The sequence below is a fragment of the Trachinotus anak genome, unplaced genomic scaffold (assembly GCF_046630095.1).
Source record: "Trachinotus anak isolate AG129_WGS33_773 ecotype Australia unplaced genomic scaffold, CSIRO_AGI_Tana_v1 ptg000021l, whole genome shotgun sequence".
Classification (NCBI taxonomy): Eukaryota; Metazoa; Chordata; class Actinopteri; order Carangiformes; family Carangidae; genus Trachinotus; species Trachinotus anak.
This window is the reverse complement of record NW_027273872.1, coordinates 13,005,847-13,027,559: the sequence shown is the minus strand read 5'-3', so window position 1 is coordinate 13,027,559 and position 21,713 is coordinate 13,005,847. Positions and strand designations below refer to the sequence as shown.

At 43.4% G+C, this 21,713-nt stretch overlaps 1 protein-coding gene across 3 annotated transcripts in view; it reads right to left on the bottom strand.

The window, feature by feature from the left end:
• The window catches only part of LOC139605838 (transcription factor COE3-like), a 150,326-nt gene that overhangs the window by 32,426 nt on the left and 96,187 nt on the right, over nucleotides 1-21,713 (bottom strand). For all 3 annotated transcript variants that reach the window (XM_071457680.1, XM_071457682.1, XM_071457681.1), the window contains exons 10-11: nucleotides 19,586-19,712; nucleotides 1,704-1,792 (exon numbers count right to left, since the gene is read on the bottom strand). In XM_071457680.1, coding sequence (XP_071313781.1) covers nucleotides 1,704-1,792; nucleotides 19,586-19,712 — 216 coding nt within the window. The remainder of the gene's footprint in view (nucleotides 1-1,703; nucleotides 1,793-19,585; nucleotides 19,713-21,713) is intronic.

The following is a 21,713-nucleotide window of genomic DNA, read 5'->3' as shown; positions in this document are numbered from 1 at the left end:
TGAAGTCAGTCAGTCATTGTCGATTATTTTGCTGAGTAACTGACGCAGTGTTTGGTCTAAAGAACCAAATATTGAGGGATTAAAATGAGGTATAAAAAGGAGAAAAAGTGAATTAGTAACAGTGTTATGCATTAACCTACAGTGTGCTGAAGACAACAACAGTGACGTCCTTAAACTTCTTGTTTTGTTCAACCAACACTTCAATACTTAAAGAAATTCAGTTTGCAGTGACACAAAAAAGGGGGAGGGTGACAAATTTTTCACAATTAAAGTCTCCCTGTGGAGTTCTGGTTCTGATCCTCATTTCGCATATGCACCGTCCTGCTAAAGGTGTCTCACTGTTCCACTGAGCAGCAGGTGGAGGATACGACAATGCACAAAGACAGAGAAGAAGGGCTGAAGCAAGTGAACATGGAGGTAAACAAGGCTGGTTGTAAAATACCTAAAAATGTCTGTTATTGTCATCTGTACTGTGAATATTGTGCTAATTTTATTATTGCATTTATTGTTTGTGTATTTTAACCAGCCTGTGAAGCTAAAGACAAATTTCCACATCTGTAGACAATAAAGATGATTATTATTATTATTATCATTATTATTATTATTATTATTATTAAAAATCAGCTTTACAACATTTTAATTCAACATGTTCATAAATTTGTTTTAAAGTTTTAGTGACACACTGAAAACTGAACCGAAATTTTCTGGGAATGTTTGGAAAAATGATCGTTATGAATCAATTGTCCAACGAGCTGAATTTGAATTTTATAGTTGTAAACTATGCAAAACTGCATTTTTTTTGTCCATAATAATAAGAATGTACACTTGAGGTGACAGTTCATCTTCCTTCAGTGATTACACTTCAACTGCTTTCATTTCTCACACTAAGACACTTCAGACAGCCGACACTTCACCTGACATCCTTCAGTTCAGTGAAACAGATTCTTCTAGTTTAATATTGTCTTTTATCGACTTTCAGCGGAATCATATTTTTATGATCATGTGTTATTTTATAAAATTCTGTTAATTAAAAATTAGTTACTGAAGTTTAGGATTCAGACAGTTTTCTGACACTGATATGTGATGTATACATGATCAACACTCTGAGATCAAGATTCAGTCAAACGCTGACAAACCAGCCACTTCTGGTCACCTGCTCTGCCCTGACTCTCCATATTCATCAGGTCATACATCACGGCTTCCCCTTGCTGCCTCTCAGCCAGTGCCTCACGCCGTCCAAAGCTTCCTCCTCGCCAGTCGAGGGGAAACAAAACGCAGCGAGAGCAGCGGCGGCAGGATTTGCTCCCATAAACAGCTGTTCCCTGTTTGAAGGATCGGGAACAATCTGCCCCGCTGGCAGCGAGGAGCGCCGGTGCTGCCAAGAGTGTACTGAGCAGAACCAACAAATCCAATCAGGCAACTCAACTTTGGTCCTGTGCTGCATTAAATAACACAAGAAGCCTTAAACTCCTGCAGTGCAGGTGGTCTATGGCATCCACAGAGGGACAAACAGCCACTTCAGCTTTAAGCCAGCCTTTAATGTGGCTGTAAAACCTGATTAAACACTCAAACTGCTCTGACTGACAGGTGCATTCTGGGTCGTACCTGCCAGACGAAACAAACTTCCTGGCCTTGAATCTGACCTCTGACCTTTGACCTGAGCTGCGCACACAGCAGCGACTTAATGACTCGTCTCCACTGACCTTAGGTAACCTCTCGGGGTCCCCGGGGTGGCGAGGGATGACCTTCTGTAGCCTCTGGAAGCCGTAGTCGATGGTCGGCTCATTCAAGGCTGCAGGACGAACAGAGAGAGAGAGAGAGAGCGGCGGCGGTTAGGAACCTGACACACACACCAACACACACACACAGAGCAGAGACACACGCTAACATCAGCTTCATCAGTTTCAGGTAAAATTCTGTGAATTTCTGCAGGAATTCATGAAACAGTCATCTGGAGATATTATATAACCTCCGACTGCAGGGATGACCAGCGTCTCTATTTCTTAACATCTGGATTTACAAAAACACTGAACAGCAATCACACCTGAACAAAGGATAAGTGCACTATGTACCAGAATAATATGAATAAATAAATAAATGGTACAAAGACGTGCTGGTTACTCTACTAGAAGGAACACAGTTAAAGTAGATTCAGGAGTTGTGAGTCTTGTATATTGTGTCGTTTCTTTCTTGGAGGTTGGTTGAGTTAAATAATCAAATCTAATGTCACTAGAGAGTTTGTTAAGCAATTCATTCAACCCCACCAGGACCCCACCAGGATAAACCAGGTCAGCAGCAGGTCTGAGGATCATCTGATATATCTCAGATAGGAAACCAGTTGTGGAACCAAAACCAAAAGGATGAGAGATGTTTTCCATCTGTCCACCATCAGTCCAACAACCGATTATGGATATATTCACACCAAATACAAGATCACCTATTTGAGGTTATTGAGATTATTTTAGTTTTAAACCAGATGTCCTGCGGAGCATGCCATGCCAGACAAGCCCTGCTCCAGCAAAAAAGCCAACCAGTCGCCCCACCACACTGAGAACCCAAAGAAATATAAGTTCAAATATTAAATGTTAACAGTGTAATATTTCGTATTGTTTTAAACAAAGATGTCTTCTTTATCTAATTACCTGCGTGACCATGTGTGTTTTATCTGTGTGTTGACCTCATTTCTGTGGCTCCTGTGTATAAACTGTATATTGTAGTGGACTCTATGGACATAGTTCACTATAGCTGGTTGTTTGCTGTATGTAGTGAATGTAGTTTTTCTGTGTTGTTTTTTGTGTTAGGTCAGTGGATAGGGACATGGTCCCTTTAAGAAAGAAGGCTTCTTGGGGTGATTGACTCTACTTTTGTTATGGGATTTGAGGACAACCCCTTATTCCAGCTATGTGTTAATATAAAGACACACACATTCATGCAGCAAACAAAGAAATCACTTTCTTCCTGCAATTTCTACAATATATGAGTTTCTTGATGTTTGGTCTTATGCTTCTTGAAAATGTTGTGGAGTGAAACATGATAATAACATAAGTTGACATGAACCTGCAGCACATTAGAAAGTATGCAGGAGTCACTTCACTCTTTTTCAGGAGTCAATTTGAGACAGAACTGACTTGACGAAGTGAAGATTTTTTTACATTGTAGTTACAGACTCGACCAAAGATGTCAGCTGTTGGTACCTGACAGTCTCTGATGCTCAGTTCAGCCAGGACTAAACCTGCTGAGTTTAACACCCAGCTCTTTGAGTGCTCCGACCTTTCAGTGATCTTCAGTCTGTTGGTTCTTATTAACAGTGACCACTAACAGAGAGAGAGAGAGAGACCAGTGTCAGCTGGTCTCTCTCTCTCTCTCTCTCTCTCTCTCTCTCTTATCTTCCTGCTGTTTATTAAGTGTGAGACCTCACACTCCACCTGTCCTCCTCGCTCTGCCTTTTCACCGCTAATTCAATCCAGCCTCCCTCCACTGAGCCCTTTTCTTCTCTTTTTTCTCCACTCATTCACCTCCACAAACAGTCAGCCTTCCTCCTCCTCCTCCTCTTCCTCCATATGCAGCGAGCAGAGCAGGAGAAACACCCGGAAATGAGTTCGGGGAGATACTTCTCCATAATCAAGCCCATTAATCATAAAAGGCTGTCAAATTTGACTTTGGGGACAATTTGTCAGCCGATCTTGCCCACTCCGCTTTTGTCACCGTTGGCTCTTGTATTCTGTAAGGATGATTGACACACCAAATGCCAGTGAGTAGAATAGCTAGTTTGCGCTAATATGCATAACCGCGGCTTTCATGAATAAGAATAAGGCAGCTATACGGCAGCGCAGAGGGGTCTCCTTCAAAGGGCCCCGCCACCGTTTGTCGCCGGTGCTCCAAATAGATGTTATTACCATTATAACAATATTTGTTTTCTTTCCCCGGGAATGGGCGACCGCGAGCTGCTAAATCAAATTTGTCGGAGCTCGTTTCAAGCGGCGGAAGGCGGAGGAGAAAAAGGGCTTTCAGGCTGCGACTGGGGTGGGGATGATATCTGAAGGGTGACAGAGTGCTGAGGGACGTGGCCCTCGCCGCAGGGGCTTCCATGTTGGATTTCTTGCCTCCCCGCCTCCCTGGGAGGAAGCAGAGAGTGGCGTGGCATGAATCTATTACTATCTGCCCGCCGTGAGTGAAACAGGGATTCATTGTTGGATCCCAAAGAGACTTTTTGGGGGGATGCAGAGCAACGGAGGATGAATGGAGATAATGTGCCGGGACGACACGAGCAGCAATCAGCAACGAATCCCAAACCGGATTGCCTCTCGACACAGCGTACATACATCCCAACTTATAAAACAAGTGAAAGGCACTATGGGAACTGCTGTGATTGAATAAAAAACCCATTTACACTCATGGAGAGAGAGAGAGAGAGAGAGAGAGAGAGAGTGAGAGTTTAACTCTTCATCTGCATCTGAGGGGAAGGAGGAGGAGGTTTCTGATCTGTGACCTCGTGGCCTTTGAACAGGGCAGAACTGACAGTATATGTCTGTAAACCCTGTTTCTCCTCATCATGTTTCTCTGCATAAACCACCAGGTATTCATGGTCTGCATGACAACACCTGGACTCCTGCATCCTTACTCTCTTTGCACCAAGAACCACAGTGGAAATAAGTCTTTGACTTCACTGTGTCAGATACACAGTGAATTAAACCAAACTTTTCACTGCTAATAGCTGATTTCTGCTTTCATGTTTTAAAGTGCTTGAGGCCCAGTTCAAGGAAACATCACCGCAGATCTGACACTATTTTTATCATAATACTGCATCACACCTTTTGGACTCTTAGGGTTCACGACCCATGACAGAATTATTACAAATAAATAAATAAGTAAATAATACTTTTTTTGGGGGCATTTTTAAGCGACGGAGCATTTGCGTCTGTGTGGTGTGCACCCAAACCACTCAGCTATCAGTCTCCTGATTCCACACTCAAAATATCTTGCTTTTACATTTTGCAGATGGGAGTCTCTTCTGTGGTTAATTTGCTCCTCTGTCTTGCTCAGGTTTGACAATAGTTTTGAAGAACCTTTCAAACCAGTGCAAAAATATTTTACGCGTTTACCCCAGTATTGAGAAAATGATTTGTTCCTGATGGGATTTAAACCAGCAACCTTCTGGATAAGAAGCCATTTATCCTGAGAGATAAACCGCTATCATGATCTCTGCAGGAGGAGAGATCACAGATGGAAAGAAACAAAGACAGAGGCTTTTAATGAACCTCTGGACAGGCGGCTCAAAGTCCCCCCCCCCCCCCTCAGCAGAAATTAGGCTCATTACGTCCTCTTATTAAAATCTCGCTGCACTTTGACCCCAGCGCCCCATTGGCTGCCTGCAGGGCCCCGCGCTCCTCACAGCCAATCGATACCGGCTGCCTCCCTGCAAAGAGCCCGAGTAATTGGAGAGCGGCGGCTGGCAGCGCGAACCCTGACCCCCCCCACGCATTACACCGCCCATATGAAGACAGATTGCCTGATTTAGTGTAAACATATGCTGCAATTCCAGGCATCAGTGCCACTTTCTCCATCGTAATTTGTATTGATTTTTCTCTCTCTCTCTCTCTCTTCTCTCTGTGAGGAGGCCATGGCCGACGTTTTCTCCTGCTGTCTGATGTTTTTTATAAATCAGAAAAGGAGGAGAGGAAGATAATTCAGAGGTGAGAGGGGGGAGAGAAGGAGGCGAGGGGGGAGAAGGGGGGGTTCTTTATATATTTAATCAAGTATTTATCGCTCTCTCTGGTTGGTTTTTCTCTCTCCCTCTCTCTCCTCGCTGTGAAAGTGATCAAACGGTCGGTCGGCGTCCTGCTGATTGGAGCGCTCTGTTATCAGGCGACTAAGTGACTGAGGAGAGGAGAGGGGGAGAGGTGGGGGAGTAGGAGGGGGAGGCAGGTTACACGATAAACTAATTTCTTGACGGTAGATTTGCAGCATCAGAGGAGACACAGTGAAGAGCGGGTCAGAGCTGTGGAGATTTACACACAGATTTTCACAGAAACACAGAGATCCATGATGAAAAAGGTCCCGTTTGATTCATAATGTCCGAAGAATCAGTTTTTAACAGTCAAATAAAAGCCAGTGTCTCATACATAAAATATATTTCTGCATACCGTAAAATGAAACAAGTTCAAACCAGAGGGCAGTATAAAATAATAGGATGAGACGACAGTAAAAAAGAAATCATAGCAGTAAAAAATTACTACAAAATAAAAGTCAGTATGTAAAAACCTTTGAGGTTCTGGGACCAGAGGATCCTCTGTGTGAGTGAGTAATAGAAGGTATAGTCATGATGGTCACAGCAGAAAGAAGAAGATATGAGATTTTTCACAATTTTCCAATATTTGATTAATCAATTCACCACTAAATGACTAAAATAATTTGACACAGCTCTATTTTTAATTGATCTGGAGTATTTTTATTTAATTTATTTTCATTCGCTGTAAATTTTATTTCCTATCATAAATTTCTAAAAGCTGCTTCAGTCAGTCTTTATTGTCTTGTTGGCCTTTAAGTTGTTTAACACAACAGGAAGCAGACAATTAAATACAAATTATATGGAATATTTTTCAAATGCACCAAGTAAAGAAAAGGGATGTGACCTAAGATGTGATTGTAAGAGGCATGAAGGTGCTTTCAGTTACTGTCACAGCCATTGTTTACAACGCAAACATCATGTGTGCACAGGAGGAGGCTGATAGTTGAAGTTACAGTGAAAAAGTAAAGACGCTGGTGATATATATATTTATATAAAAAAATATCTCATGTCTGTTTGCATTCCAATCTTCCAAAATAAGAGCAGGCTAAATGTTTTAATGCAGGCCAAACGCTCTAACCTCTATCCCAGGAGCCTTTGCTGTCCAGACCCATTACCAAGGTCCTTACTGACCAACTGCAGGTTCTGTCAAACAGTTGTTCCCATAGTAACGCCTGGCTCCTCTCACACAGTCAGCCCCCCCCCCCCAAAAAAAAACATAAACAGCCCACCTCAAAGGTGTCAGAGGTCAAATCAGTCACAGAGTGTCAGAGTGACACGAGACAGATCCGAAACCAACAACCTGACCGTGCAGAGTCTGAAACTGAACCAAACAATCCAGAACCCTGCACCCTCCTACACCCACTGCTGTACGCCTCACAGCTTTAACTCAGCACCCATGGGCCTTAGCTGGGAAAGACAACAACAAAAGCATGTGGATAAAATTAGTAAAATGAAACTGAACACTGCTGATGGTAAAAATGTCATGTTTACCTTTTGTTAAGTTTAACCTGGAGGTTTGTTCCAACCTGCCTGACTGTCTGATTGGTCGGTTTCTGACATCTCAGACTTCTTTGTAGTGACACATACAACATATAAGTGATAGAAGTGATGGACAAAGCTAAGAAAAGTCTGAGTTATTATATGGAGTGGAGTCCCACAGGGGTCTATCTTTGGACCTCTTCTTTTTCAACTTTCACTTTTGCTCAGACGACATGAGTCTCACCCTCAGAGCCTCCACTGGCTACCTGATGCTTTCATACTATATACATAACGAAACTGAATTATTGAATTTTAAGATAAAATTTGAGCTCACAAACAAGCTCGTTACCAGGTGAGTCTCGCCTGTCCTGTATGTAACTGACAGAGGATCAGAGATAAGGTTGAGGGTGAATCTCCCTCTTCCTCTGCTCAGTCTGTGATAATTCAGTGCTTCTTGCTGCAGATGCTGGCTGATAACAGATCAGAGGATCAGAGCTCTGGAGCGAGGATGGTGGATTACTGCTACATCTCCGCAGGCTCATTACCCCGCTCACATCAGCTCCCACAATTCAACAGGCCTCCATGCTTCAGAGGAGCATGTATACATCCACTAAGCCTCTGTTTACATCCTCCTCCTCACAACTGTTTACATTTATTTATCTCTCGCTATTTTTCATTTGCTGGTTCTCACCGCTGCGGCCTCACGCTCTCTAAGTGGGAATCTGTTTTTCTATGTGGTTGGTTTGTACATATTTACCAGCCGGAGATGAAATATGCACTTTGGGGGATCTCTGCTCACCTTTACCTTTTTGTTTGTGTGGTGATGGCCTTGTCGAAGGCGCAGTCATGTCCCCGATGAGCCGCTCCGTCTGACGCAGATAGACTTTATCTGCTGCAGCTCTGCGTGGTTTCCTCCTGTATTACACTTATCATTTCAAATAGACTCCATATTCCATATGAAACACGCCGCTGAGTGGCGACTCCCTCGACACATTTCAAGACGCTTCTCAATCCCACTGCAACATGTGCCGCAATTTCCCATCTCCCCCGGCTGTATGATTGATGCAGGTCAGAGCGGCGTTTGGCCTTGCTGCCCGCGGATCGCCGCTGCTGATGATTCCTCACTTCCTCCGGGGGCTGGAGGTTGGGGGGGGGGGGGGGGGGGGGGGGGTCTGACAGATGCACTACATGCTGAGCCTTAAGTGGACGGGCTGATTTGTTTTGCTGCTTGTCAAGTGGCCAACTGGCGTCAGCGGGGGCTGAGGCTGTTGACAAGCAGCCATAACACCCTGGATGCATCTTTTCACCGGCTTATTGATCTGCTGTTTTATTCCTCTGACTTTCAATTCATCACTCAGTCATTGCACAGAGGAAGGTGACACAAATAAGAACAACAACCACTAGACGCTTTGGTTTATTTGTTTATTTATTTATTCCCAAGTCCTAATAACCTCAGTTAGTGTGTCTCTTTCTGACCTCCCTCCTCTGTCTGTGGCTCTCAGCTCTGAGGTCATTGGTTCCTACTGAAGACCTAAATCTTTAAAAACACCTCACATATATATAGTTTCATTTTTAAATTACTAGACTTACAGGCAGGTTTACAGAGTCCAGGCACAATTTCGAACAAAGGTGCATAGACGCAGGAACTATTAAGTTTAGATGGAAGTGGATTTCAAATTATACATCTGATGTTTTAATATGTTTTCTGTGGACTTCCATGTCTGTGGCTCTCACGTGGAGGTTGTTGGGTCTGTGTGAAGAGGAGGAGGCATGAGTTAAGGATAAGAATAATTTAATCTGTGTTATACAGATAAGACAGTAAAGGCCAGAGTTGTCTGTAGTAAAGATCAGGTCTCGTAGGGTTGGCTCATTCATAAAGCAGGAATACACATCACTTCTCTTTTTTTTTCCTCATTGTGTTCAGCCCACTCCTGAAACCAGACCTCCTCCTCTGGTCCGTTCTGTGCTGCTCTGGGTCTTTTCATGAACATCACCACAATGACTTCATCTTTCATAAGAGTGGACAGCTTCTAGACAGCTGGACAGTTGCTGCTCCTTGTGGCCACAGATGAAGGTAATTTAAGTGATTTGAGGGAACAAATGATGAGAACTCTGAGAACACCTGCCAGGTATTCTCAGAGCTGCAGGTAACCTCGTCTCATCCTCACTCCTCTGTTTGTCTGGGGAGTGACACGTCGTCTCCCCACGCTCTGTAACCCAGATGAACACCTTGCCTCCTGTCGTCCTGCGGCTCCCGGGACTCGAATGACAGAAGAACACCCACTCCCTTTCTGCTTCCTCCTCCGAGAGCCGCCACTGACGCAACAACCGCTGTGATTAGAGTGAACATCCGCCCAGATCCAGCATGTTAATCAGTGAATAATTACCTCCTCGTGATTAGAGCTGAGCGACGGGGCTGAGGAGAAGAAGAGTGCCTCAAAGAAATAGGCCCCCCACCTGAGAAGTTATTATTTTCTGGAGTGGTGGCCGAAAATGCCCCCACAGAAACAGCTAATTACCTGACATTAGTTCCACAAGTCCCCGTTCCCTAAGTGGAGCGGTGCCGCTGTGCTCTTTGATATATGAAATGTGGTGCGTCTCTGCTGAGAGTCGAGGAATTCCCCCGGCGGAGAGCACACTTCTGCTGTCTATTAAAAGACGAGACGAGAGCCGAGATCTAAGACGAGGAGACGAGCCCACTCGTGTTGTTTCATTACTGCCGTGTGATAACCGCTCAGTGACTGAGAGATGCCGACATCTCCTCACATATCAGGTGTCATGTTCAAGATGTTTCACCCCCTCAGTTTAACTCTCAGTGTAACGTGGGCTGATTTTAGGAGGTCAGCAGGAGGAGAAGGAATCCCACACAAAATTGAATGAGCAAAATCTTCTGTGCCCACTCTGCATCAGAGGCCTTCAATAGCAGCCTGGCGGCCAAATCCAGAGCTCCAACAAAATGTTTGGCCCCGCAACAAACGCTGAAGTTTTAAACTGGCCCTCAGCTGAACCTAACTGCTGACCCCTGGTCCACATGAGGTATCTACATTTGAATGTGTGGAGACATCAACAGTGAACAGGGGGGTTTACCAGAGAGTCTGCAGACAAACACCTGGACACTATGACAACAGGTAACGCTCTTCTTCCTCAATCTTCTTATGTTAACCCTCCATGTTACCAGCAGCTAACCAGCAGTCATGTTAACCAGCAGCCTGTTAACCTGCCATTAACTAGCAGCATCTGACAAACTGCACATTGATGAAGTGAATGGCAGCAGCTCACAGGTCAAAGGTCGTCTTCTTAACTTTACTGTCACACAGCTCCAACCCTCACTGAGCAGCCACAGCATCGAACACGCTTTAACATCTACACACGTTTTAGAAAAGCTGTATTTTAGTCTTGTTGTTTTGCTGTTTGTAGGTTTCTTTATTTATTTATGTATTTATTTTTTAATATTTATTTATTTATTGTTAAAAACCACTGACTCCATGCACCTACACCCCTCACACACTCTGTAAGGGCCCAGGCTTCGTGGGGGCCTGAGCTGCCTGTCAATCACAGTTTAAAGTTCATGAAATTTCTATGAGCATCGATTGCAAAAGAGGCCAGTGGAGTGGGGGAGGTGGGAGGTGGGAGAGCAGGGGGGTTTGGAGGGTCTTAGTGACTCCATTGATTGATCAAGTGTCTTGCTTTGAATTTCTCTCCTCACTTCGCCCTCTCTGCTGTGAACAGTTTGACGTGTTGGGAAGTGAAGCTGCTGCTCGTATTGTCAGCCTGCAGAAATGAGACAGGTGTGACTGCGCTTTAAACGCAGGTATAAGGCTTTAAATCTCAGGTAATACCTTTAAAAGTTTCTTGCCGCTGTTATTTGAGTTATCAGACAGATGTGAGCTTTCAACACAACGTCTTGGATGTGAAGGATATTTGGACACAGTCATCATACAAATAGAAATTTAGATTTTTTCGATTAGCTGTTTATTAACGTGATTATTGATTATTTGAGGTGTTAAGACAAAACATCCCAAAGATAAAACACAGCTCGTGTGCATGAGCCAAATAATTTTAGGGCTCTAAATGGAGGGAAAATACTTAAGTGTATTGACCACACACATTAGTAATTTGAGGGAAGTGTTTATCTATGCACAGTGTTTATCTTTATCTTTCCCCATCATCACCTCTGCAAAATGAAAACCTTGAAAAGAAGAATTTTGTCTTCGTGATTTTTGTTCCGGAGCCAAAGTGACTCAAATGGAAGTAAAAGCGACGAGACAGAAAACTAAAATTTGGGGAGTTTGAAACGTGTCAGTGTGATCCCCAATAAAACATTAAAATGTGATTTATGTTCTCAGTGGTTTTCTCCTCCAAACGTCACTGTGAGTGGAACCACAAAGACTGAAAGTGATGAGCGTTAGGTTCCTCGTCTCTTTGTTTCCTCTCTCTCTCTGACTGTAAGCTGATCCTGAGCCGGTTGCAGATAATTGCCTCCATGTGTTACTGTGACAGTAATTAAACAATAAAAATTCAGAAGTCAATTAGTGAACGGTGCTTCACATGTGTCAAGAGGACGAACAGGAACAGAGAGAGAGAGAGGGAGAGAGAGAGAGAGAGAGAGAGAGAGATACGGAAGGGGGTGATAGGAAAAAGAGAGAGAGAGCTTCCATCTCTTCTTCCAGAAAACTTTACAGTGGTTCAGATTCGAGGTTTAACTTTCGCCTCTCGGTTACATGTTCACAAGACCTTTAGCAGACCTTATGGAACAATTTGCTAATGCCTTCCATGTGTGTGTGTGTGTGTGTGTGTGTGTGTGTGTGTGCATGTGTGCGTGTGTGTCGGGGGTGGAAGAGCAAAATGTACAAAGTGCCTCATTGTGTTTCCAGTTGTGCTGATAGGACCTGCTGCCCGGCCCCGAGCGTTCAGAGGCCAAGAGCTCAGAGGCGTTTTAAAAGCCGTCTGTGTAGAAGTATGGTACAGTACCATGCGGTACGGTGCATTACAGTACCATATGGTGCAGTAGTGTTGGGAAATTTCCCCAACTAACATTTCCACAGCAAGATAGTAAAGTAAAGATCTGTGGCGTCCATCCCATTCTCGTGAATGTGAGTAACACACTGGGGGAATTTCTTCAAATTTGGTACAAATGCAATCTCTCGGGTACTCCTCAAAGGAATCCCTTCAAATTACAGAATACAGAAAAGTACAGTACAGAATAGTAACATGTAATATGTAGCAAAGGCAGGTTGGATGTGAAATAGTAGGGTCAGACTTGAAATCTCAGGACAAACCTGGATTTGTGTTAATAATCTCATTTCACACTGAAGTAGAATTACCGCCTCATGGTTGTATGTCTCCAACAACCAAACAAGTTGCAGGAAATATTGTCACAATTTTCCCTTCCTTAATGAATAATGGCCAGAAGTGTTTTGCAGAACATTATGATGTCACAGTGACCTTGACTTTTGACCACCAAGTTCTAGTCAGTTCATCCTTAAATCAAAGTGGACATTTGTGCCAAATTTGAAGGGATTCCTTCCTGGAGTTCCTGAGAAGCGTTACTGACTGTCACCGGCACAGAGGCATAAAAATGATAAGATCCTCCTCAATAGAGAACAGATCTACCACCAGAGACAGAGAAGGGTTTTAGTGACTGACACCTCTGCAGAGGTACAGTACAGTGCGTCTCCAAACACTCAGTCTGTACCAGGAGAAGCACTGACTTTTTCAAAATAATCTGAACCCACGGCAACAATCCCAGGTCTGATGAGGTTATATGAAGAAATTCTAGGTAGTGATTCCCTGTTAGACCTCGAACAGGTAGCGGTCACAGGTCAGAGTTGGGTTTTTACAAATGACTAAATTAGACCTAGGATCACTGGTGAATCCTGAGCAAGAGACTTCCTGCAGAGCTCCAGGTTCTTCCATCACATGCAGTTCTGATCCTGAAATCCAGATCAAATTCCAGTCTGAGAATCCAGAAACTGAGGTCCAACAACCGTGACAGAACACTGAGGGAACATGAGGAGGATGGCATTGAATCATTAGAAATGTGACCTTTGTATCCTCACAAAGACACTAAATCCACTGGATACTTCAGTTATTTCAGCGAAGCAATTATCTGTTTAAGTGGGGAAGCATTTGTTTGCAGAGCTGCTGGATCTCAGTGACACTCCCACAGGGACCTGAACGCCCACACTGTAAAACCACCAACAAACAGCAACATGAAGAAGCGGGAGGCAGGATCACGTTTCAGTCCACCCACTGACGTGATATTTAGAAAACACACTTTAAATAGGTGTTGGCTCCTGAGCCGACCTCTGACTTCTGGGCTCCATCTGACTATTTTTAAGAACGCAGCTCATTATCTCTGTCAGATTTATTTTTGTCTGACCTTCTTCCTCCTGGTGTAGTAACTGTGTATGTGTGTTTATGTGTGTGTGTGTGTGCGTGCGTGTGTGTGCTATAGCTGCATGTGCATTCATTAACATGTTTGCCGCCCTCAATCCTCGGAGGCATCCTTTAAATCCATAGGTGAAAGTACATTTACTCTTCTGCTTCAGAGGATGGAAGTTTGTTTTTAACTTTTCTCTCCACAACTGATCTGAAAGGATGAAAATACTGTAAACTGGTGCTGCATTATTTTTCAGGTTTGATACAAATCCTGAAATATTCTGTAGATTGCGATTACTCTGATCAATATTTATTTATCCTTTCTGATGACAAACTTTACTACCAAAGGCAGAGCAGCCACACCTCTGCTCCCTGAAGGCCTCAGTGAGGTGAGTGGTGGAGATGTGTGTATGTGTGTGTGTGTGTGTGTGTGTGTGTGTGTGTGTGTGTGGGGGGGGGGGGGGGGGGGGGGTCAGGCTTGTTGAGGCCTGCCAGAGGTGCCCCAGAGGATCACCCTCCCTAAAAACCCTCAAAGGCAAAGGAAACAACCCCTACACACTCCAGCAGCACACATCAGTGCATCCTGAACAAAACCCTGCTGACAACTGGGGTGCATCATGTAGGGGTAAATTATCAAGAACTCAGTTTACTGTTCTCCAATGCACATGATGTATTTTGACCTCTGTGAACACACAGAGAAGCTGCAGGGGAACTGTTGTGTCTCTGTTACTGGTCGTGCACCAGTCAGACAGATAAACTCCAGTTTGGCTCAGACTGGGCACAAAGGTTTTTTTTCTGACATCAATAATCTGGTGCAAACGTGATCTCCATATTAGGAATCAATATCCTTCCTTCTGTGTGCTTTTTAAGCCAGGGACCACCTCTCTACACCCTTCTCATCTTCCTTCCTCCTCTCCTCAGACATCCTCTCATCTTTCCTTTCCTCCTTCAAGTTATGCATCCTCATTCCCTCCTTCCTCTTCCTCTCCACCACCTCCTCCATTCATCCTCCTCTTTCCTCACTTTTTATTCTTTATATTTTTTCTTCCTCTTCCTCTCCTCTTTCTCCACTATCTCTCCTCTTCCTCCTCTTCTTTTCTCTCCCCCTTTCTTCCCCTCCTCCTCTCCCTGTCTTGTGAATCTGACTTCATCATCTCAGTTTCCCTCTTGCCATCATCCTCCTCCTCCTCCTCTTTCTTCTAGTAGCCCCTCTCTCCTCCTCCCCACTGTTCTCCCTCTGTGGAGCTGCAGATCCCCAGGTGCAGCTGCAGGAGGAGGGGGGAGGTGTTGGGGGATGGATGGGGTTGAAATTAATGAGAGGAGCCTGGAGGTATTGACTTTCCTGGGAAAACACAGCTCTCTAAAAATCAGTGGCCAAGCCCGCAATAACTCAGCACCCATCGATCCCACAACACCGCCTTCCCCACCCCCCACTTCACCCCCTCACCTCTCCCCAACTCCCCCCACAGGCCACATTGATCTGTGCATTACAAGCTCTGAAGCCAGGAGCTTGGACCCAGCAGCACCGCCCGACTCAACACCAGCTGCTCAGCCGTGGAGAGGGTGATAAAACCACAGGAGAAAACTACAAACCTGCAAAACCAAAAAACTACAAACCCGCAGAACCAGAAAACTACAAACCTGCAGAATCAAAAAACTACAAACCTGCAGAAGTGTGTTTTTATGGTGCAAGAATATGGTAAAATGTATTTGTACATTTACAAGTTAAAATGAGTCTCCACTGCAAATCATGACAGACAGGTGAGTCTCAGGTGCAGGATGACTGCAGGAAGAATCAGTTTAACTCCCTCTCTCCTCTCATGCTTCTTGTCATTCTGCTCAGTGTTTCTTGCCTTTGGCCAGTTTTTCAGAGTGAAACCTTGGGATCAAATCCTGAAGCTGCTTTAAGCTACAGAGAGGAAGAGAGAGGGGAAATCTGGGAAAACACTCGGATCTGCCTGCTCGTCACTTCGCCCTCAGCTGCACCTCCACACTGAGGCGGGAGGAGAGGCTAAGGAGGGAGGGAAATAAAGGGAACATTCACAGCCTGCCTGACTTTTAATGAAGAAAAATGGTTCATTTAACGATGTACCACCGCTACACAAATCCTGCTCTTTGATTGGCTGTCAGGTGTCTGTCAATATCATACACCTGAAAACCTGAGACACTTGATCTGAGGTCAGAGCACATTAAACTACAGACCATACTTGTACTGATACTCATGTCACATGACCACATCAGCCCTGGAACCTCTTCAAGGAGTCCCACAATTTCCTGAACTACTGTGGAACTACTTCAAGGGCCTCTGGAACCTGCTCAGGGACTACTGGAACTTTCTTCAAAACCTCTGGAATCTCCTCCAGAACCACCACAACTTTAGTAAGGATCTCTGGAACCTCCACAAGACCCTACGCCTTCCTTAAGAGCCTTGTAACCTGCTGAAGAACTGCTCAAACCTCCTCAAGGCCCCTACAGCCTCCCAAAGTGCTGGTAAAAGCAAGGATTGTTATAATCTGCTTAAGAACCCCTGAAACCTGCTTACAAGCCCCATAAAACTCCTCAAGGACTATTGAGACCTCCTCAAGGTCTCCTGGAATTTCCTTACGAATCTCAAGAACCTCTTTAAGGTTCCCACACCCTTTCTAAGAACCTCTAGAAAATACCCAGTCGGCCACTGAAACCTCTTCAAAGCTGTCTACTATTTCCTTAGGCTCTGGAACTACTTTAAGGACCCCTGGAAACTTCTTCAAAACCTCTGAAAACTCCTCCAGGTCCCCTTCCTTAGGAGTCTTTGAAACCTGCTTAAGAACAGTTGGAACCTTCAAGGATTCCTATAATCACCCCTGACATCTGGTTAAAGACCATTGGAAACTAATCAAAGCCCTACAACACCCTCAAGAACCTCTGGAGGCTTTTCAAGGACCCCCGCAACATCCTTAAGAAACCCTGGAGCTCAATTTATAAACATGAGATTGATATTGCTGTCTCACAGGGCAGACAAATACATCAGAAAATGTTGAAATATTCTTTAAAGAAAACAATTCACTGTCTGTTCTGTTAGCAGGGTCATTAATTGTTTTTATGTGGACAGTTTGTATGTGAGGCAGCCTGGATTTCTCCTGGATTTTTCCTAGACTAAGTCAGATGGAACAGGGATGTTTGTTCGTTGGTGTGTTTCAGTGTTTTGTGTGTGAGTGTAAACTCCTGAAGGAAATGACATCAGCAGGATGCTTTCTCCTCTCCTCTTCAATTATCCACAGCTTGCCTGTTTAGTATTTAAAACCTCGGCTCATTTCACATTCATGAACACAACACACTGCTGGCACAATGAGTGCGCTCTGGAAACGCACACTGACGCGTCCTCGCTCTTAAAATATGGATGTGTAAATCAGATGAACCGGCGACGTGCGTGCACAATATGGCCGCCTCTCTGGCAGGAGGAGCGGGGAGAAGAAGAGGGAGACTTGGGAGAATTACAAGAAACTGTACGACGTTTGGATGCAGCCACCTGTCGGGGTTCAGCCTCACGCTGCCTTCAGGGATACACAGTTTTGTTGTTTCCCTATCAATCAAACTGGAGTCAGATGTTCATGTTTCTTCATTCGATTTGTGGAATCTGTCTGCTTAAGCGAGCAAACCGAGGATTCTGGGATTTAAAGGACCAGACCACAAGTTTTTATGCTATGATTTATATCACTGTGGACCATGCTGCATGATGCTGGTCCCAATCCATAATTGTACCACGGCAGTGTAATGCTGCCACATTTACTAAACTAGAGCATGTTTTTATGCTATAGTGAGAGTGTTAGCATTGACATTAGAATCCTGGTTTGGGTCATATCTGGAGAACAGTATTAACATGGAACAACCTAGTTACTCATTTTGAGATAAACCAGGATTTTGAAACCATGATAAGGTGTTCACATGTATAACACATCATCAAGATACTTGTGAACATGTAAACACACTCTGTGATTTTATTACAAAATACCAATGTATCTATTTAATACAAGAAATATTTGCTATTATGGTAACCCACCCTGTGTAATTAACTGTAATTCGCTAAAATAACATGAAATGATCTTGGTACAACAAGAAAACGATAAAATGATTTTATTACATCTTATAATTAGAGCTCAGCAGATCAGTCACGTGTCGCTCTCTCTCTTTATTTTTAATTGTTGGTCCTGAGCTGTTACAGTCAGCAGGGCCGTCGTGTACTTTATACACAATAAATAAAAAAATACACAATATACCAGTTTTTTTTCCCCCAGGACAACTCATTGTTCAGAACATTTTGGTAACTCTAAGTTTGGAGCCTTTGGAAGATACTGTTTACTGATGCTTTTATTTTTCTCCCCCGTTTCTTTTAACATCTGATTATAGAGATCACCTGGTTTTGCTTCAGTAAATTCTCAGCTTTAATGCAAAGCTGATGCAGTACAGATGAAAACATGACGGTTTGGTCCTTTGAACTCCTGCAGGCCTTTGCTGCATGTTTCTGAGTAGAACACACTCTAACGGAGATAACAACAGGCTCTATTCACAACACACCTCCATATAAAAAGCAGAGCTCGCAGCTCTTGTCAGCCCTATCTGTAAATGGGATCACAGATTAGCATTGCAAAAGGAGGCGGCGGCAGCGACTGGACCGTCCATTGTGAGCGTCCGTCTCGTCCCTCCTCTGCGTCGTCCCGCCGCCAGAGGAGGCGGCGTCTCCAACAAAGACCAGAGCGAGAGGAAGGAAGTGGTGACGAAGTGGTGTTAAACAGAAAGCCTGAACACGTTCATCTCTTTCATGGCCCGACGCAATGACATTTACTTATCGCACTAAACAGCCTTCAATCTGACCTTTCTGCTACTTTGAATGACATCTGGATATTCTGACAGAATAATCGGGGACAGTAAAAGCACTGATTCAAGAGACAGATAGGGAGTCATCGGATGGCACATATGGACGTTTAACAGTGGACGGCAGACAATGAGTCTGAAGGACAAGCTGAGGAGGATGGGACTGACACAACGGGGAAAATGTTTACTTCACTTTCAGCATGTAGAAACTGTTTACAGTCAATAACAAACCTGATCCTGGTTGGTATCAACAAGACTCGAGTCTAAAGACCTTAAACCTTCCCTTAAAGCTCTTTTTCTATCCCACAGAGCTTTTGGTTGAACAGCACCAACTCATGTTTGTCCAAAAGTTTCCAAACATATCAGACCTGTTTATAAAATGTATTTCCACCTGATGCCATGGTGCTTGGAAGATATAGATACAGAACAAGTGATAAGGAGACGTGTTTTCTAACTTAAATGCTGCTTTGGTTTGTAATCCATGTGAACAGAGTCTAAAACCACAGCAAGGCAGTTTAGATGTTGATTAAAAACACATCCAAATAATGTAATTAACAAGATACTGGTTATTAGGTTCGGCTTTGAGATAAGTAGTATTAGTCTCACACACAGGGACAATGTTATTATTCCCATATTCTGTGTCTCTGTTCATATGTTCAGACTAGAGAACTGGAGATAACCTTAAAATATTTATCTCGTAATAAGATCAGGATCTTGTGATAAAGACAATTATGTTAAAACATCAACAACTGACTGTACAGATCTACAACTATGAGTCCAAAAACTACAAGTATTATCACCCCTAAAATTATAAATGTCACAGCCAATAAGCCCCCAGACCCAAAGTCTTCCATCTTGAGAAACAGTGGGTGGTCAACAGTGGTCAGTTTTCTTGACAGACACCAGCAACAACAGTCAGACCAGAGCACAGTTTGTTATCATGAAATACTCCAGATTTAGACTTTCTCTCTGTCAGAAGAGTGTTAATCAACCAGTATCTGTCAACGTGTTATTTATCATCATGTTATTTGTTGTCATGTTATTTGTCATTGTTTTATTTATTGCTGTGTTATTTGTCAGTCTTACCAGTGTAGACGAAGCGTCCCGGTGCTCCTTTGCAGAACTGTTTGGACTTATAGGACAGCGTGACCTCCACAACCCCGGGGATGTGACGAGGGGGAGTCTGGACCCGGATGGCATGTGGGGTGATCAGCTGGATCATGAAACACAAACACAGACAAACACAAACAATCTGGGTCAAAACAGTCAAGTATTTTTTTGTATACTATACTATACTAAGGATGGGACAAATGACACGTTTAAAGAGCAACTTTTAGCTTGTGGTTCTCACTGAACTGATGTCTGGAACACCTGTGTAAAAACTGTATTTTCCCCTAAATATATATGTATATACAGTGTAGTGACACTTGGTGACACAGAACAACTTGACGTGTTATCATGATGAGGTGGAAAACGTATCTTTATATGACAAACCACTGCTTTAAAATCATGAGCGTTCTACGTTTCCAAGAGAGCAGGAACAGATAAGACTGAGGGGAAGCATCAGTCTAGTGATGGGAAATTGAGTTGCAGTGTAAGGTTAGTTAATGACACCTAATGCTGTGTTGTTTTATTTCACAATGTTGTAATGTTTACCATCAGGCAGTACTAAATCTAGCAGCACATGCAGTTATCACTATGGATCTGGTATGGTGATTCTTAGTGGACTGTGTTGTTCTGGATGAGGTTTTGAAATATTATCTTGTAAACTGCAGGAAACACTTTTATGAGCAATGGAGGAAGTGATTTGTGATGAAACCTATAATTTGTTCTCCATTTCTGTCAGTAACAGTCAGACTCCACATGTGGTTATGACAGGAATGAAAACTCGTTTCAGTAGATATTTAAGTATTTAACCAACGCTGCAGCAACATGTTGCATACATCATCTGACTTCATTTCAACTTGAAACTCTGATGTAAACCAAAATAACTAATACACTAATACTCAACGATGACAAGAAGATGTGTAACCTGACAAAGGTTTGGTTTGGTGTCAGCCAGGAGTCAGTGATTTATATAGAAGTTGAACAACAATATGTGAAAACTGTGCCTGTGTTTGTCAGTGAGAACACCAGGAAGTCAGTATGTCATCAGGTCAGACTGAAATATTGTTTTTAATGGTTCATATGTTGATGTTTGGTTTGTTATCTACTTTTTTAAATGTCTTATCCATTATTGAAGATTGTATACAAACTCCCAAAACCTTTCTAATTTTAATAAATGATAAATCAGACTCAAGAGATGTGAAATTTTTGTAGCATCACAGTCAGTGTTGACACGTGCAGGTTTAGGAGAACTCATACTGGTATTGATTTAGCACCTCTCATTTAACAGTGTAGTAAAAACCTGTGGCACAAGGTTTTTCTCTCTATAAAAACTTTCTGTGGAAAACACTCTGAACAGTCTTCCTCCAATCTGGGTCAGTGTGCAGTTTGTGTTCAGAGGGATGCTGGGCTTTGGAGTCTGTCTGCTCTCCGCCAGACGACGCTGATCAAAGTGAGGAGTGTGTGATGTGAAGCAAACAGCGTGTGGAGGTATATCTGTCTGTCTCACGCCTCTTTCCCTGCCAGGTGTTCTGCTCTTCTGGACCTGCTTCAATATTTCATGCTGCACCGTATGCGCAGCTCCTCCTGCAGCTCAGCACGCACTAAATCTACATATTTTTGGGGACATGCAGAACTGCTACAAATACAGATGCAGGTGTTTCTACGAATGCGTGTTGATGAATGTGTGTATATGAAGAAGATGGAGAACATAGTGTGTGCAGCTGCTTTCGGAGTGCAGACTCTCTAAATCAGGTGAGCACAGACAGATTGATTATTGATTTCATCTGATAAACTCACTGTCGTCATTAAGAGACTGGATATGAAGAAGGGAAGTAATGTAAAGTGTTGTTGTGTAAAAATGGTTACAGGTAAATATTATACTGGTACTTTTAATGTATCACCACATTGATACATTTGTTATCTTCTCTAATTGCACATATGATAATCACACCACCTGTTCTCTCCCAACTAGAAGCAATTACTCAAGTAATCAGTTAGTCCACAGACAATAAATGAAAAGTAATTTGATAATCAAGTAACTGTTTGAGTCTTTCATGAAGCTAAACTGACAAATATTTGCTTGTTCCCACTCCTGCAATGTAAGGAC